This window comes from Notothenia coriiceps, unplaced genomic scaffold (genome assembly GCF_000735185.1).
Source record: "Notothenia coriiceps isolate Sejong01 unplaced genomic scaffold, NC01 NC01_scaffold00020839, whole genome shotgun sequence".
Taxonomy (NCBI): domain Eukaryota; kingdom Metazoa; phylum Chordata; class Actinopteri; order Perciformes; family Nototheniidae; genus Notothenia; species Notothenia coriiceps.
In genome coordinates, this window is record NW_011353540.1 from 1 (window position 1) to 17,433 (window position 17,433).

Genomic DNA, 17,433 nt, shown 5'->3' on the forward strand with positions numbered 1-17,433 from the left:
TTTGTAAACATTGTCATATAACGAAAGGTTAAAATATCCAGCAGTATCTAAAGTATTTCAAATGAGCCCCACTTCTATCAGTTGTGATGAACACAATAATGCATCAATCCAGTAATTTACCGTACGTATGATATATGAAGGCTCCGTTAGCATCACAATCACTTTTGGTATTTTAAAGGTAGGGTGGGTAAGCATGGAGAAATCAGCTCGAGTGCGCTAGAATTTGAAAGTACGCAGCCGGAAGAAATCTGCCTCTTCCTTCAGACTTCCTTACAGAGCCCCTCCTCCAACACACACAAACACGCACATGACCAATGAGGGCACGAGATAAGTTTGTGCACAGATGGAAGGCTGACAGGCAGGTAGGCCATCCAGTTATTTTAGCCGGGCCTGCTCAGATGATTCGTGCTTTTTACAGTACTACGGCTTCCACAGATGACATTTTTTTATGTATTTTTTGTCAAAGCACTTCAGATATCCATTGCTATCGGGATGTTAAGAGCATTCCATGGAATATAACAAAAAGTGTTTCTGAAATAAATTACATACCCCACCTTTAATGTATATTATTCTGAAATAGGCTGTTATACAGAATGAGTACTTCACTTTTCTACTTTTCATACATTTTGATTCTAATGCTTTTTTTTTTTAACTTAAATTATATTTTGAATGTATGACTTTAATTTCTTTGCTATGGTATTGCTTCTTTTCCTTTAGTTAAATAACAGAATACTTTATTCAACATCTGCTGAGAAGGGGCTAGCCTTCTGTTTGACATCCTGTCACGGTGCAGGGTAACTTGCATTATTTGAATGTTCTCACACAGGGATCATTTTCCAAAACAGCAATCAGAGGTGAGAGAAAGACAGAAACAGCCCCCCCGCTGACTGTGCTCACGCCTCAGGAACATCTCTTTATTTTGCCCACTAGCTTTTTGTTAAATGTGTGTATTGGCTGGATCAGTCTAAATACATCACTTTACATTGAAACAAGTGTATGAGTTTAAACTTTCATTTTTATTTCTGTGCATGTGGGATTGCTCATACACTTGTAAAAGCATCTGTTTGTGTTAATAGGACTTTTTTGAAACATACATCTTGATGATAGTGACAGTGAGCCAGCATGCAGTGCCAGACATCTGAAACTGAAGCAGCTTAATGCAGCCATCATTCAAATGGATCACTATCACCAATGCCTTTACTATATGTCAACATGTTGTCTGTAAGGCCTATGGATATAACTCTGTTTTATCGTGTCTTCTTTTTTAATTCATTAAAATGTACGATGAGAATTGCAACAATAAAAAACTATTACTTTTAGCAGTGTATCAATTAAGTATTCCTAATATAGCAATATGATGATGAATGTTTTCCTGAAATCAATTCAATGTTTTGAGGGGAAAAAACAGCAGAATGACTGAAATAAGTTAAGGACTTTAAAGTTGTCTGATATTTGTTTGTTTTTTAAGAATAGGTGAAATTGCAATATCACCTTTTCTTTAATACATTTTCTTTTAAAACTGCCAATGTCACCCAACAAAAAGCTTTCAAAAACCTAGAAATTCTATAAAAATACATTGTAAGAAAATGCTCACCAAATTCCAGTGTGCATGCGATGAAGGTGGTAAGCAGTACCATGAAGAGCAATAATCCAAAGTAGATCTAATTATATTGGATGCACAGTTATAGTTGATTCAATGGTGTTTCCATATAAAGAACATTTCATTTCCATTCTTTTCATTACCTTCCTACTGAGGAGCGTGCCAATACTCTGAGGTGCCACTAGATGAAGCTAGAGACCATAACATCCAACTTCTCATTGAGCTGTGACCTGAAAGTCAGATTATATTATTATGAATATTTTTGTTGAATATATATACATATTAACAGGAACATTTTTGTGAATATACAAATATTATTATGAATAATGCCCCTTTTTATCTTGGAATAAAGCACAGAATGACCTGGAATGTTCAAAGCGGATTCATGTTGGAGAGTCTAGTCCAATTAAAAATAATGGGATAATAGCAATCCTGGTCGATGTAATTGCTCTTTAATCTTTCACTGAAATGGTTTTCAAACTGTGCCTTGTGTGCATTGTAACAGTGTGTTATAACGCACATTAACTGGATATTGTGCTCATTCATCTGTAGTGACTCACAGTTGTGGTTATGTTTGTATTTATTGTAAAAAAAAAATCATTCTGCCCTTTTCGCAAGGTTACTAATGAAAAATAACTTGATCTCAATGAGATGTCAACTTAGTCAAATAATTATATATATATATATATCATGCTCTGATTGTGTATGATGAAATTATTTCTTAACAATCGGGACATTTTATTGGTCCATATTAACCAATTCACATATAGTTTTGTTGTTACCACTTATAACTAATTACTTGACTCATAAGTGTGTTTTTATTTTCACTCCACTCCATCTTATCCATTAATATTTAAATGATATAACCAAAGCCTAAGTTATACATGATTCAATATTCTAAAATGTGTTTAAACACGTAATCTTGTGTGCATTAATTATAAATAACATTCACAAGCTGTTAGCGTCATTTTATTTGACGGGTCAATTCTGTGATATCCTAGAGTAACTCTTGCTTTTCATCTCAAACTCTATTGTATGAAAATATGCAGCACAGTATTTGATGTTGAGGGTATCTATGGATTACAACGCATTGTATTTATGAACTTCTCATGTTTCCATTGAGCTGCACTGCTTGTTCTTTTTTATTCAAAAGGATTACTGTCAAACATTTTGACTCTGAAAAGTGATATTTTACAATTTAAACGTAAGTTATGATTGTGATTTGTCACCGTTTTCACTGATCCTGAATGGCTCTCTGCTATGTTGCATTTGAACTGATACTTAAGTCATCCTTCACAGTATAAAGCTAATATCTTTTGCGTGCAGGATCCATAAAATGAGCAGATAGGAACAATTATGAAACAGATTTGTGTGTGCCTCTTGTTTATTTGTCTTCATGAGCAATTCACTGGATAAAACAAATACTGTTACAACACAAAAAATTATTATTTTCCAAAGCAACTTTGGCCACATGTTATGTACATGTTACAAGGTCATAATAAAAAGACAGAAGGTCATCTTCTCATATCACTGTTTTCTCCATTTTAATAATTAAAAAAGCTTTTCACTGTTCACCAGGCATTTACATTGGAATAGAATGCTCCGGTCAACTTCACTTTTTTTTATTATTTGCAAATGCAAAACTTGTAAACAATAAATAATACTATAAAATGTACACAAAAAGATTGACAGTCCACCACGAGTTAAAACGTTGAACAGATTGGATGGTTACGGACAGGAAGTTGGGAGGAGGGTTTCTTCTTAGCAAAAATGTGACGGTCCATCCAAGTTACAGAAAAAAAGCTGATCATCTATACATTTACACTAGCAAGATAACAAAGTTGTTGTTTCTGGTATATTTCATTTTGTACAAAGAAGGGAGTCTTCTTTACAAGCGAGCATCATTGTCTTAACTGTGGAGATTATACACGCAAGAGTTAAGGCAACTTCTCTGTTGTTTTTGAAAGGTAACATGAAGTCATGTCATGTTTTATTTTGTCTGTGGACCACTCGTCTACATTAGGGTTGGAGTAAGTTGTCATTGCATAATTCAGGCTGTTGACCAGGCCTGTAGTCCATCATCAAAAAAAGGAATGCAGGAGATTTGTCACGAGTCTGTTTGCCATCACAAAGACTGAATAAGTGGTCCAGAATTTTTCCACATGAGATTTAGGCTTTCATATCTTGAATATCTGTCTCAGACATGGACAGTGTATCGTTTGCAACGTCAACACAACATTGTGGAGATTAGAGTCAGACAGACCATGCATGTTGTTTTTTCTGTGTGTGTCTGAATGTGTGTGTAACGGTGTCAGGCAGGAGAAAAAGCAGAGATAGTAAAAGATTTTGGTTAGTTCCTCATCAACCTCTGGTAAAGACAATGACATAGGCCTACTTGGAGTTCTTAGAGACTAGAGGTAAGTTGTCATTTTAGCTTGATGTTGTGACTGTGAGAAGGGTCACAAAAAGGTAGGAAGGAACAATCAACATTTTTGCGAAATGTCTTTGTGAAGCTATAGCTAGCAGCCGGTTAGCTAAGCTTAGCATAAAGACTGGAAACAGACCAAATACACTTTAGTATTTTGTAGGATTTAGAGGTGCTGGTGGACCGATTTTTTTTAAACCTTTGGACAAAGCAAGGCTAGCTTCTTCCCCGTTACTATTATTTGCGTTGAGCTATGCTAACTAAAAGCTTGCTGAAGCTGGGACTACAGTTGGAGGCTTAAGTTTAGTCTGATGGTTGCATGAACAATGTCACAGGAAAAGGTAGCCAACATTTTTTAACATTTGCCCTCAGGGGAAGAAACATTTTGGGAAATCCGATTATGGAGCTACATCCAGCTTTAAGCATTAATACTTGAAAACAAACAGTTATATTGTGTTGATAAGTAAGACTTCGAGGTTGCTGGTAAGCAGATCTTTTAAACCTTTGTACAGAGCAAACCCATTTACTATCTCAATGCTGTGTTATGCTAAGCTAAGCCAGAGAGGTGACAATCTTTTGATTTAACTCTCAAATAGAAATATATCAAATAATCATATATTCTTTGCAATGACTTATGGCCATATGCTTCAGATATTTCATGTTGAAAGTATATATTCTGTCCCGGGTGGCACTTGATGACAGCTACGCGCGAGTCCAAAATGGATTCATCTTTCTTTGATTTACCGGTCGATATTCCTGTTTTGGAATATGCTAGCAGACAGTAAAGAGTTAGCTCGGAGCAGTTAGCTTACATCAGTAACCAAAGTAACTAACCAGAACATATAGGTCATTTTAAAAACTGTGTTCTCCTTACCTGACACAATTGCCTTCCTACTTATATTGAACCGAATGGTGCAGGCCCATACAGTAACTATGGACAGAGCTGTAGCAGTGGCTCAGATTTGTACATGGTTGGGGATACTGAGGTAATGCCCTCTGTTTTTTTGCATCCTGGGGGGACTTTACAATCTAAAAATCTACAGACTGCTGTACATTTGATAAAATATAAGATTTACAGAAAGTAACAATTGAAAAGATTTAAAAGTTGACGTATTAAAAAAGATTAGAAACCTCCTCTTTGTTTTTTGGTCAAAACAGTAAGCGGGATGTTTTGGGGCTGTGGCCTTGGCTTTGTATTACTCCCATATTACAGACAATAAAAACAACAGTGTCCAGTTACATTGTTGTTTCTGGATTCTGTACAAGAAAACTGCCCGCTATCTCTGAAATAATAACAGCAAGGGGTATCTCTACTTATGGACAAATACAGCAGAAGGTAGACGAGACAGAAACAAGCAGCTTAGAGAGAGCATTTTAACTGCCTTTGATTGCAAATAAATTAAACGGGGGCATGGAACTGCTTAAAGTGACACCAAAGCTGGGCCTTGGCAAGCATCAAGCTAAGCCTAAATGCCTGACTAACAGGCAACAGATAAAGTTGCACACTGCTTACTCTGAGTCAACACTTTATAATCTCAACTGTGTTCTCTGATTGCACCTGCCTCACAAACACGTACACACAGTTACATGTATGTGTGCATTGTGTGTAAGTGATATGATTGCTGCATGTATGCTTGTGACATGTAAGTATGAGTTAATGTTGGGCCTCACTTGGACACAGAACAAATCAGACAGAAAAAAACCAAAGGCTACTACAAAAACAGTCAGATGGGATGGGATTATATATTTTTACTTTTACCTGCAGAGCTATTCTTCACCATTTATTGACATCAGCTGTTAAGATGTCTGCCTTCTCTTTCTGTATTTATTTGGAGTGCAATCTGGTTCCATTATATTGAAGAGAAGGCAGGCGTCTCTACAGATGCTATCTCCAACACTAAAGGGATAAATAGTGCTACAAGTTAGAGATAAAATAGGTATTTTAGATTTTGGGGTGAAATGTCCTTTTAAAGATCATTCAAGTTGTTAAATTAATCCAGAGTTGTATTTCATCTTCCATGAAGTGTGACATACCTTTTTAATTGGTTAAATAAACCATGAAGAGACAAAAGAGGGTAATACTGTTTTTGACATCCACGTGTGTACTCTTTCTTTCGTTTTGAAAGTGCTTGTTATCTTGGCAACTATAAATTATCTGGTCAAATCTTCAGTTTGCAAATCCAATTTCCACTGAAAACTAGGCGACATGTTTTGTTTCATCCCACTGGAGGCCTTTGGCATATGATAATACCTTGTCTCGTACATTTACAATGTACCTCCTACATAAGGGTGTAAACTAAATGCTCATTTTTAGTTTGATGTCCCAGCTCACCGTCTTAAACTGCAGTGTAAGTGGATCCAATCAAACTGAACGTTGACAGTTGTATTTCATTCACTTAAAGGGGACATATCACGCTCATTTTTATGTTCATACTTTTACTATGGGTTTTGACTAGAACATGTTTACAAGCTTTAATGTTCAAAAACCCGTTATTTATCTCATTCTGCTTTCCTGAATATATGTTTATTCAACCTCTCCTTCAAATGATCCGTTTTAGCACCTGTCTCTTTAAGACCCGGAAAAGCCTGGTCTGCTGTGATTGGCCGGCAAGAAAGATAAATTGAATCTTTGCAAAGGCAGTTCTGGTGCCTTGAGAGGAGATGCTCAGATAGGGGGCATTATATTTTGAATGGCTTTGTTAAATCCCATTTTTTATGAACTTGACAGAAAACTGTCCTAATGTATGTTCACAAGCACAAAAAAAAGTGACTTTTTTATGATATGTCCCCTTTAAATTGCACAAAGACATACACAGAGCATGCTAAGGAAAACATTGGCTTTACAATTAAAACTTAAAACTAAAGATAATTGGCAAAAATTAAGAAACTTGGCAGGATTGATGGACAAGCAAGAAGCAATATTTTAAATATCTCTAAAATATTTAAAACATAACATTTGTCTTGAGTGTGTTTATTGTAGAAAAGAACGTGTGGTGTTACTTTAAGTCCCACAATAATTATTTATGAAAGAGCTGGCTTTCCTCTGCCCCCTCTAAATTCAGTGCAGTCAGTTTCAAACCAGCCCATTACAGGAACATCACTGGTAATGTATTGTAAAAAAGATGAAGTACTAGCCTGCGGTAGCAAGTAACCACTGCAGCTTGGCAGAGTTTTTATATTGCCATGCAAACCAGGTTCTTTTTCGAGGCGCATTAAGCCTTGAAACGTTCTAAAAACAGCAGGGGGGCCCATTACGGTTACTGGTATGGCGTACTGTTTAAGCACTCAGGCGAGATTCCAAAGGGCGTGAAAATGTCAATGGTAGGAATGCTTTTCATGGCAACTGTGTATCATTCTTTTGTTACAACATACAGTATATCAATTAAGTGGAGTTTAATACCAAACAAACTGATGCTACAGGACATATCAGAGATTGTATGATTCTGCTCACACACCATTCCTGGCTGGTGAAGGTTAATCATTTATCTTCCAGTATGCTCATTCAGAAGGAATAATTATCCACAAAATTTGTGATTTAATGTCCAAGGACACTTTTAAAGCCTTCTGATTGAAAGATCTCTTTTAATTGTCCTTCAGTCACATCCTATTAACCGTGTTTATGTTTCGCCCCTCAAAATCACCCAGAACACTTTGACAAGTACATTTTTGCTGGTTAGAATTTCTGTTATTTCTGCCATCTCTATGGCTCTATAATCTACACTTTGTAAAATCAGTATATACCTTAGTGACAAGGTGTGAGAGAAAAAAACAAACACTTACTGGATCAGAGATTTACTTGTGGTGTGGCACCATGTTGGATAAAATGGTAGAATTTTATTAAAAGAAGGTAGTCACTCTTTGGGGCTCCTTCATTAATCACTCTGGTGCGTTCTGTAGTTACAGATAATGTGAAGAGCTCTTGCTTTGATGGTGACGCTGGATTAGGTGTAAGGGGCAGTGTGGGCTGAGAGCCTCTAAATAAGGAGAGAAGCAGTGGGGTGAAGTCCTCTTGTTGCAGTAGTATACTGTCTGCAGTACAAAGTCTGTAGTTCATTCCGTCAGAGCGTCTGTCACACGGACCAAATGAGTCCAGAGCGCTCTGCTGTGATACTCATCAACATGTTTGGTTGGACTCTCATCAGTCGTCGAAGGCGATTTGTGGTGCTGGTAGACTGGGCGATGAACGAGGACGAGAAAAAAGTGTATGTGTGTGCGTGTACATGTGCGGTAGTGGCGCTGGGAGGGGTGGGGTTTGGAGGTGGGGGGTGGACAAGTGAGTGTCGTTGATGGCACTGTGGTCCTCAGAGCGTCCATCTGTGAAACACAGTGGGAGGAGAGTTAGACTGAGTCACCCACAAGGCTGGTTTTTCTTAAGTCGGTGCATGTGTCCAAGCACATTGCTCTTGAATGCAATTTTGTTTAATTAAAAACTTGAGGAGTGTATCATAACATGTGTACTGTATTGAATAAGACCCTTGACATGATAGATGTGCTAATCCCATACTGAAGTTCATATAAGCAACACAAAGAAAAAATAAAATATAATTTTTCTATAAAATGGGAATAACACTCTCACACAGCTAAACTGCAATTGCGATTATTTTTCAAGGGAAACACGCAAAACTACTTGTTTTTCTTTACACGATGAAACAACTTGGTTAGGTTTAGTATAACAACACATTTTGGCTTCAAATTAGTCTGTTTGATTTATCATTTTTAAGAGGCCCTATTATGCTTTTTTGGGTTTTCCCTTTCCTATAGTGTGTTATATAGGTTTTGGTCGGTAAAAGCTAAAATCCTAAATTCTCTCCAGAGGGAGTTTCTCTCCAACACAATCCCACCACTGCCTAAATTGCCTCCATCTCATTTGTTTACTTCCGTAACATAACTATGTAACACTCACACTTCTCTTGGCTAGCCTTCCAAAAATATTTACGTGATGGGCTAAGGGGCGGGACATCTCTCAGCAGTTGACCAATCACAACAGAGCCAGCTAACCAATCAGAGCAGACTGGGCTCTGGTTTCAGACAGAGGGTGAAAAGAGGTGCTGCAGCACAGGCAGTATGAGAAAAATAAAGAGCTTTTTGAACATTACAGCATGGAGACATGTCACAGTAGAGGCACAAAATACAAATATGAACTTTAAAATTAGCATAATAAGTCCTCTTTAAGTACAGACGTAAATTAAAATAAGTAAACTTGGACTTAGGATTTACTGGGGGACACAAACATGGTCCTTTTGTGGGAGGGTCCTCTGTTTTATCAATCCACCCATGCTCTGCAGACTTTGATAAGAAATGTATTTCTGATGTGTCAAATACACATTGGTGAAAAAATGTGTTTCTTTTGAAACGTAAATGACAATGAGGAGACCAAACTCACGAGGAACAGTGGAAAATGCAAATATTCAGAAGGGCTTCCTAATGTTCTGTTGATTCTCTACAGAGCGTGCAATCAGTATCAGCTTGAGGGCACTTTGGGGCAAATAAAGAATTGAATATTCAGTGCTCCTCTGGTGCCATACATTTGACATAGTGTTTTAGATCATTCATAACAAATGCCTTATATGGCAGAAGAGTGAATAAGGTGAGATAGAGCATATCTTTTTGCATTCGTTAATATCACTTATCAAATGTTGTGTATCTTCAGTTACCTGAAGGTCATGTTACATTTTGCTCAGCTGCTGGTTTGGTTTTAGCAGTACTTACTTACTGTGCATGGAGCTTGACTTCCGTCTTTTGTCGTTATTAATTACTCTAATTCAGAGCGCTCGCCTCGTGTTACCATAACTTCAATTGCTCTTGAATACAATCTCATTTAATTACCAATTCGAGGAGTGCATCATTAAATATTGAATTAATGTGTTGAATAAATCCTGTTTCATGATAGACTTCCCTATATTCTGAGGCTCATAATAATAATAATAATAATAAATTAATAACTTAAATGTATATAGCGCCTTTCAGGGGACCCGGGTCGCTTTACAGAAAAAACAGGAGTAAAACTCTGCCAGTAAAAGTAAAGCGACAAATAAAATGGGAGCACCTCTTTTCACCCTCTGTCTCAAACCACAGCCCAGTCTGTTCTGATTGGTTTGCTGGCCGATTAAGTACAATGTGTTGGAGCGCTAGCTAATAGAAGCGCAAATGATACGTAGTGATGTCACTATGTTCTGGAAGTAAACAAAGGAGTCCAATGGAGGCGTTTCAGGCAGGGGGGGAGTTCGTGGGAGAGAAACGCAACTTTAGGATTTTAGCCTTTGCAGACCATTTTCATGCATAAAAACCTATATAACACACTACAGGAGAGGGAAAACCCCAACAAACATAATAGGGCTTATTTAATTTCTAAAAGTGTATTTATTATTGCATATGTAATATTTTGATTTAGTGTCGGCTTCTAGTCATGTTTTCTACTGGACCTTGATCCTTTTATTCCCTGCACTACATCAGATGGTAAGATTTTGGAACTAAATGAGATCATTTTCTTCAACGACACACGCTGGGGAGACATTTGAAACAACACATTGTCTGATTATTTAAAGGGTACCCTACTGTGAATTCCAAAATGTCAATGAATATTTTTTGATAACAGACTGCACAATTACATAAGACTGCTTGTGGAAGCCCAGTGGAGTGAACCCACCTCATTTGTTTTGATTGCGGATTCGCAGACACCTCCTCTTTAGCGGCGGCTCCAGCTCGGGGCTCCCGTCCACTGATAAAGGGGCACTGATGGAGCAGGACAGGATGGCCGTCTTCTCAGCGCCGGGCTTTGGCACAGGCTGGATGACCACACAGCCTCCGGTGGACAGCAGCGGCAGGGAGTAGGCATGCTCACCCTCCTCTGCGTTGGAGTCAGGATCCGGCTTACCCTCCACCGTGTCCGTCATCTCGTCTTGCAATGAGCCCCGCTTCCCCGGCTCCCAATCTCCAACTCCAACCGAGCAATTGTTCTCTTTTAGTGCCTCAAGCTCTAGGTCACCGTTGGCTGGCTGTGCCTCCCCTTCTCCTGCAACACTGTCTCGCTCAGGGTAAGACTCGAAGGCAGGAGGGAGAAGCGGAAGCCACCCCGAACCATTGACTATGACATTACACAGGGCAGCAGGGTTAGTTTGGAGGTGGGGCGGGGTTTGGGATTGGGGTTGGGTCCGTGCTGTGCTTGGCAATGATGGTGGGGTATGGTTAGAGATACAGGGATTTAGCTGGCTCACTGATGGGTCATCATGGCAAGAAGGGCTGCTATAGCTGGAGGGAGGACCTGATGATTCCAGTGTGTTTGGTTGTGTGGCCCCTTCTAGCTCCATAGCACTGAGGAAGCCCTGTGAGAGGGCCCCTTCTCCCCCGTCACAACTCCCCTTCCCTTCCCAACTCAGCCCAGCAGCTGGTGGAGATCTTGAATCAGTCTCTGCCTCTACTTTGACCTGGACCCCTGGTAGCATCCTCTGAATGACCTGCTGTTGGTAAGTCCTCTGGCCCACAGTTAGATCAATCACCCCGTCCATGGGTCCGGGGCAGCTGGTTGGACACAGGTTGCCCGAATTGTCCTCTGCCTTCACAGTCAAGTCCACCATCCCTGTCCTGCTCCTCTCTGAGTGTGCAGGAGAGAGACGCTCTAGAACTGATGGCTCTACTTTCTGCTCCCCTCTGTGCCCTCCAGAGGAACCTGGAGAGTGGGGTCCCGAAGCTGAAAATTCGGATGACTCTGGAGCACTGCGGAAGGGGCCACTCCTCTCCGGCTTGTCCCAAGAAGCCTGAGGGTTGTAGGGAATAGGGATTGGAATAGGGATTGGGACTGGTAAGGGTACAATGACAGGGTAGGGGATCAACAGAGTTGCCGGGGGTACTAATGGGGACAAAGATGGCATGCCATAGTTCATCATTGGGGGCATAGGAATGCGTCCATTGGGCATCATATTGACTGGGGGAAAATGGGGGAGGCCTGGCATGGAGAAACCGGGGTAGGGTGGCATCATACCAGGGTTGGGGTTAGATGAGGGGTAAACATGTGGAGACATCTGAGGCCTGTGCATGGGGCTCGATGCTGGACCCATGGTCCTCGGAGGTGGACCAATACCAGGGATCATAGGGTTTGACAGGGGGCTATGGGGCCCACCTGGGTGGGCAGAGGGCCGAAGATATGGTGAACGCATCTGCTGCATCATTTGATGCTCCATGAACAGGGGCAGGGGCATGGGTCCTCGTGGTGTCATCACCATTGGAGGGCTACCAGGAGGAACCCCGACAGGGGGGTGCAAAGTGGGAACAGGCGGAGGGTGGAGCGTGGGGCTCTCGTGGAGTCTGGGTGTGGGGATCTTGGACGAGGACGACGGGGAGTAGACAGCTGCAGAGTCTGAGGGGGAGGTGGCAGAAGAAGTGGAAGGGGCCATTGCAGAGGTTGTTGATGGCCCCCCTGGCGAGGGAGCTTTACGCCGGAGGTCCGTTAACGGCGTTCCCCAAGATTCAGGAGTGAGCAGCTGTACCCCCCCGCCGCACTCCATCTTACCCTCACCTCCTCCCCCGTGTCCTGGGTTACAGAACCCTCCCGGCAGCGCAGCCTGGGTCTCCTTGTAGAAAATGTCCATCTTATATTGGTTCAGGCATTTGGCACTGCAGAACTGCAGCCTCCGCTCACCAGCACCAAAGTCCAGGTACTCCTTAGTGTGGCGGATATGTTTGCACCAGTCACACACCTGTAGCAGAAAACACACACAGGACACACACTGCATCAGCACCTGTCTCTCTGCAAACAAAATACAATTTAATCTCCTCTGAATTACAATGGTAAGCAAATGCTTAGCCTCCAAACCATCTGTAGATTACAAAAATATAAAATACTTTTAAACAAAACTAATGCTGTTTCAAAATACTTAGAATTTACAGTATGTCAAGAGCAAACACTTGTGGGTGTGTGTTTGTACATTTCTGAAAAATGTTCCTTACAGAGAGCTAAATGTGCAAAATACCATTCTGCTGCTAAGTGGTATTAAAGTGACTTTGTGTTTATCTTCCTGTCTTAACAAGGAATTCCCATTTACGCCTTATGTTGGCAATAAAAGCACTTCCAGTCTCATTTAACCACAACCCAAGCCCAACAAGACATAAAGGCATTTCAAAAAGTGAAAAGTCTGTAAGTGTATGGTATTGTGTTGTTGGTTAGCAATGTAACAATCTTTTAAATATAGTATAGTCTCAAAAAACCAGAATGCAATGCAGCCATCTTTTTGTAATCTCGTCATACATGTACTTAGAAGCTGTGTTAGAAAATGATAATTTGTTTACCTGCATAAAAAACAAGTCTGGACAACAGTAACAATACCTAACACCTAACAATATAACATTATGCAACACAATATCACAATGTATTCCTCAACAAATGAAACTGTCTTTTTTTACACTTCTAACTTTTTCTGCATCTACATTCCTGACAATTGTGTGATTAAAAGCTTATGAATGCCTTAATTTTCACTGCTCATCCAGCATAAAAGTAACTGGTTATTCTTGGAAAATTTTACTGTACGTTATACTAATAAAGTTCTGTAGCAGCATGTTATTTCTTAAACTATACCCAATAAGTCACATTCATGATTTCAAAACAGGATCATAAATTCAGTATCAAACTAGGTCTCTCATCTTACCTTGTGATTTAAGGCAGAATCTCTTCTGTATGCAGAGAGCAAACAAGAGGAGGCTAAATTGAAAAGTTGTCTTTCTGGTAGTGGCAAAGATCCCAAAACATCCGGCTGCACTGTTTCATCACTGTTATACACCTTTGCATTACAAAAAATGCACATTTTCCCTCGGGAGGCAAATGAATGTGACCCTGGTAGAGCAGATAAGAGTGGGCGAGCCCCGAACACGGCGTTACTCGTCAGGCCACACACAGCTCACTCTGTCAGCTCTAGGAGGAGTGGCAGGTCCTCGCCGGAGATAATTAAGGCATTAATCAGTTGTCAGACCCCTCAACGACATCCATCTATCACACGGACTATTAAGCCCCCCTGCTGAATCTTAATAAGTTGCAACTGGAAGGTGGATAAACTCCTTTTTTGCACACTGCATAGCAACATTGGTTAATTTGGCAGGATCCTGTCTGGCAGCAGCTGAAAGACAGTGGACTCACATGCGCTGTTCGGGCAGATGCACTGTAACACTGGCCAGGATTTCAAAGGCATACATAGCATGCTGTCCTGCAGCTGTTACGCATGTAAAACATCAGGTTCCTTGCTATATTATGTGTTAAAAATCTGATTGTCGGCTGGATTTAATCAGCTCTAAAAGTTAGTAAAAAGAGTGCTGCATTTGTTATAAGCCATTATGCAGTGTCACTCAGGACGGGTAACTTGCACAAATGCAATAGAATCTGACAGATGAAGGGAGCTCAGGGCAAGCAGCTGGAGAACATAAGGAATCAAAGACACATCAGAGACTGGACTACATAGCAACTGCTCAAACAGCACGCTCCAGCATCTCTTCTACACGTTTTAACTGCCCATTTAGTACTGGCTAATTCAATGAGCCATGACTGAGTAAAAGTCAAAAAGGGGCTCTCGCAAGTTGAGTTTGGCCCAGGATATTTTCAATAATAAATGTGCTGAAATCTTTCCTCGACTCAGAATGACAGATGGAGAGCACTTAACGACTTTCCGCACCGCAAGTGAAATTTCACTGCGCATTACGCTAATGGAGTTTTGCTTTCGCTCATGCGCTCTCTCCATCCACCACCACACAGATGTTTGCAGTCGAATGTAATTACGGTCATTTATTTTGATCGTGGCCAACGAAGCGGCATCGACGTTGCAGTTTAACCGGTTGCATTACAGCAATTATCGTGCTTGCAAACAAGTGCAACCACCAATCGTTTTTCTTCCTCTTCTCAAAGGACCAGTGACGACGCCGGTGACATTTAAGTTAATGCAACAGCTAGTTTTATTGTGGGTTTAAATAAACAATTAAGGTAAGATGATGATCTGAGACATTTTAGGGGTTAATGGATTGGATGAAAGAGTCTTAAATTGAATGAGCAGGTTCTAGACCAACAGGTTGCAGATGAGGATGAAAAAGTTTCCGGCACTGAAGATGTGCAGATGTTAAAGAGATTACAGAGGATGTGGACGATTTAGATAATGAAGAGGAAGAAGAGGAGGCGGTTGCTGAGGGTTAAGAGGCTGGAGGGTTTCAGGCGGCGCAGAGATTGTAAGGTTTCCCCAAGAGTGCCTGAAGTGGTTTTATATGTAGAATGAAGAGGTTTAAGCAACAGAAGTGCATAAAGGGAAAGGCTTGTATATCCCCCCTCCCAATTAAGGTTGATATGTGATTCTTTTGACCCTTCTCAGATTGATGCTATAATCACATAACACAGGGATTAAACCCCAGGAAAATGAAGCAGGTGCTTTGAGTGAGCCAGTCGCTTCTTTTTCAGTCAAATTGTCTCACACTCCAAAGAATCTGTGGCAAAGTATCCACTCTTGACAATTCTAGTCCGTCAATGATGGCAAACGGTAACACAGGGCTTGTGGATTGAGTCCAAACAAAACTAGATTATGTAGCGAGAGGCTGCCATCTTAAAGCACCTGGTCCATTGGAAAAAAAACTGAATAAAGCTTCCACTTACACAAGAAAATTAAAGTTTGGCAGAGCTTAACAGACCATCTGCAACATGTGGACTTACTATGATTAGCCAAGATATCAGTTTGCATTGTCCTCATTTATTGGAATATCTATCATGGTGGTTATAATTACCTGGCTTACAAAAAGGGGAAACATATCTGGTTTTCCAGTGTTTTTTTTTTTTTTTAATTGGCTACACTACCTGATGTCTTCATTAAAACCTGAGTTGAGCATGAAAAGTTTAAACTGCAGATAAAAGCCAAAGAAGAAGAAAGCTGCACTCCGTGTTAGGCCGTTCTTATCACAGGCAGCCATCACCATCGGTCATTATAGATGTGACATACAAAGGCCATTCTCACTCTGCCAAGTCAAGTTCTGTCGCGCTATATTTAAACAGCACACACTCACGCACGCAACGTGAGAAAAATATTTCCCCTGTAAGAAAGATAAAACAGACAGTGGATTGTGTTTGAATGTCACTGCAGCCGACAGACTAAATATTTGTGTTAGCGTGTGGCTGCCGTGTACATGTTTGCTTTTACATGTGGGACATCTTTACCCAAAGCAAACGTTTGACATTTTGGGAAATATGGAAATTCCTTTTCTTCTAGATCCGGTCTGTAGATGAGAAAATCAATAGCACTCTAAATATCTATATATGAGGCTACGGCCTATGTTAGTTTGTTTTTAGCATATTAGCATTGAGACTGAAAAGAGTTAGCCTGTCCAGATATGATCAAATCTGCTTACAAGCGCCTGTAAAGCTCACTTGCTGTTTGTCTGGCAATCAGAATCAGTTAGTTACATTTATTTGTCCGGTACCATACAGAAAAAACAACAAAACAAGGATATAAGCTACTTTAGATTTTGCGACTAGATTATTTATTTCTAAAGTCGCTGGCTTGCTGTTTCCCGCCATTTTCAGTCTTTGTTTAGTCAAGCTAACCTACTGCTGTCTGAAGCTTAATATTCAATTTACGTTTAGGTTACATATCCAGTACAAGCGCTATTTATCTTCTAATCTGACTTTGAACAACAGGAAATAATCGCAATTCCTAAAATGTCTTTGGGTCTTTTTCTGTAGATCTTGACACTATTTGTCAGATGTGATAACCCCCATTATTTTCAGAGTCTGAAACCAGAAAACACAAAACAATGCTAAAACATAAAAGTCTATTATATATACTTATCAAGAATCATCCCTGGGATATACATTTGAAGCACATGTTAGTGGTATAATATTCCATTGAATTTCCGTTGTGATGAAGGGTTCACCAACTTTTCTTTTTTTCTGCAATCTATGTAAAATATTACATTGCTCAAAAATACCTAAATAAATTGCATATCAATTAATTAAGATTCCTTGTATGATAACTACTAACTCCCAACACAAGTCACTGAATACAATGTATAATGAAAATGAGCAAAACAAATGATTACATATGAAAAAAGTTCAACTTAAATGTGTGCAAACTTTATGTAAAACATGAGTTGTGTACTGTGTGTTAATTCTTGGTCTGATTTGAATCTGATGGTCTACTTTTACAGATGTGCCTAAGATCTATTAACATGTCAAGAATAAATTAGTTGAAACTGATACACTTTTAACAAAGAACAACATCAAAACATATTTCTGCAGTAGCCATCAAGCTTAAACTCTATCTGGTGTTAAATGTTTATGGTCCTTACAAGCACATCGCTGTTTGTCTTGAAGACAAGCCTGGGCGTGTCCTGAGTAAAGCTGTGCTGGGGTAATTTCCCACCGAGGCCATCGTCGTCTCTTGCCTGGGGGGGAAGA

General features: G+C 40.0%; 1 protein-coding gene across 3 annotated transcripts in view; it reads right to left on the minus strand.

Moving 5' to 3' along the window:
* Positions 1-2,979: 2,979 nt before the first annotated feature.
* sobpa (sine oculis binding protein homolog (Drosophila) a) overlaps positions 2,980-17,433 on the minus strand; it is a 41,384-nt gene continuing 26,930 nt past the window's right edge. For 2 of the 3 annotated variants that reach the window (XM_010779848.1, XM_010779847.1), the window contains 3 exons: positions 17,325-17,420; positions 10,672-12,718; positions 2,980-8,339 (listed from right to left, as the gene is read on the minus strand). In XM_010779848.1, the coding sequence (XP_010778150.1) occupies positions 10,673-12,718; positions 17,325-17,420 (2,142 nt within the window). In that variant the 3' untranslated portion in view covers positions 2,980-8,339; position 10,672. The remainder of the gene's footprint in view (positions 8,340-10,671; positions 12,719-17,324; positions 17,421-17,433) is intronic. The other variant, XM_010779849.1, reaches the window with a different exon arrangement.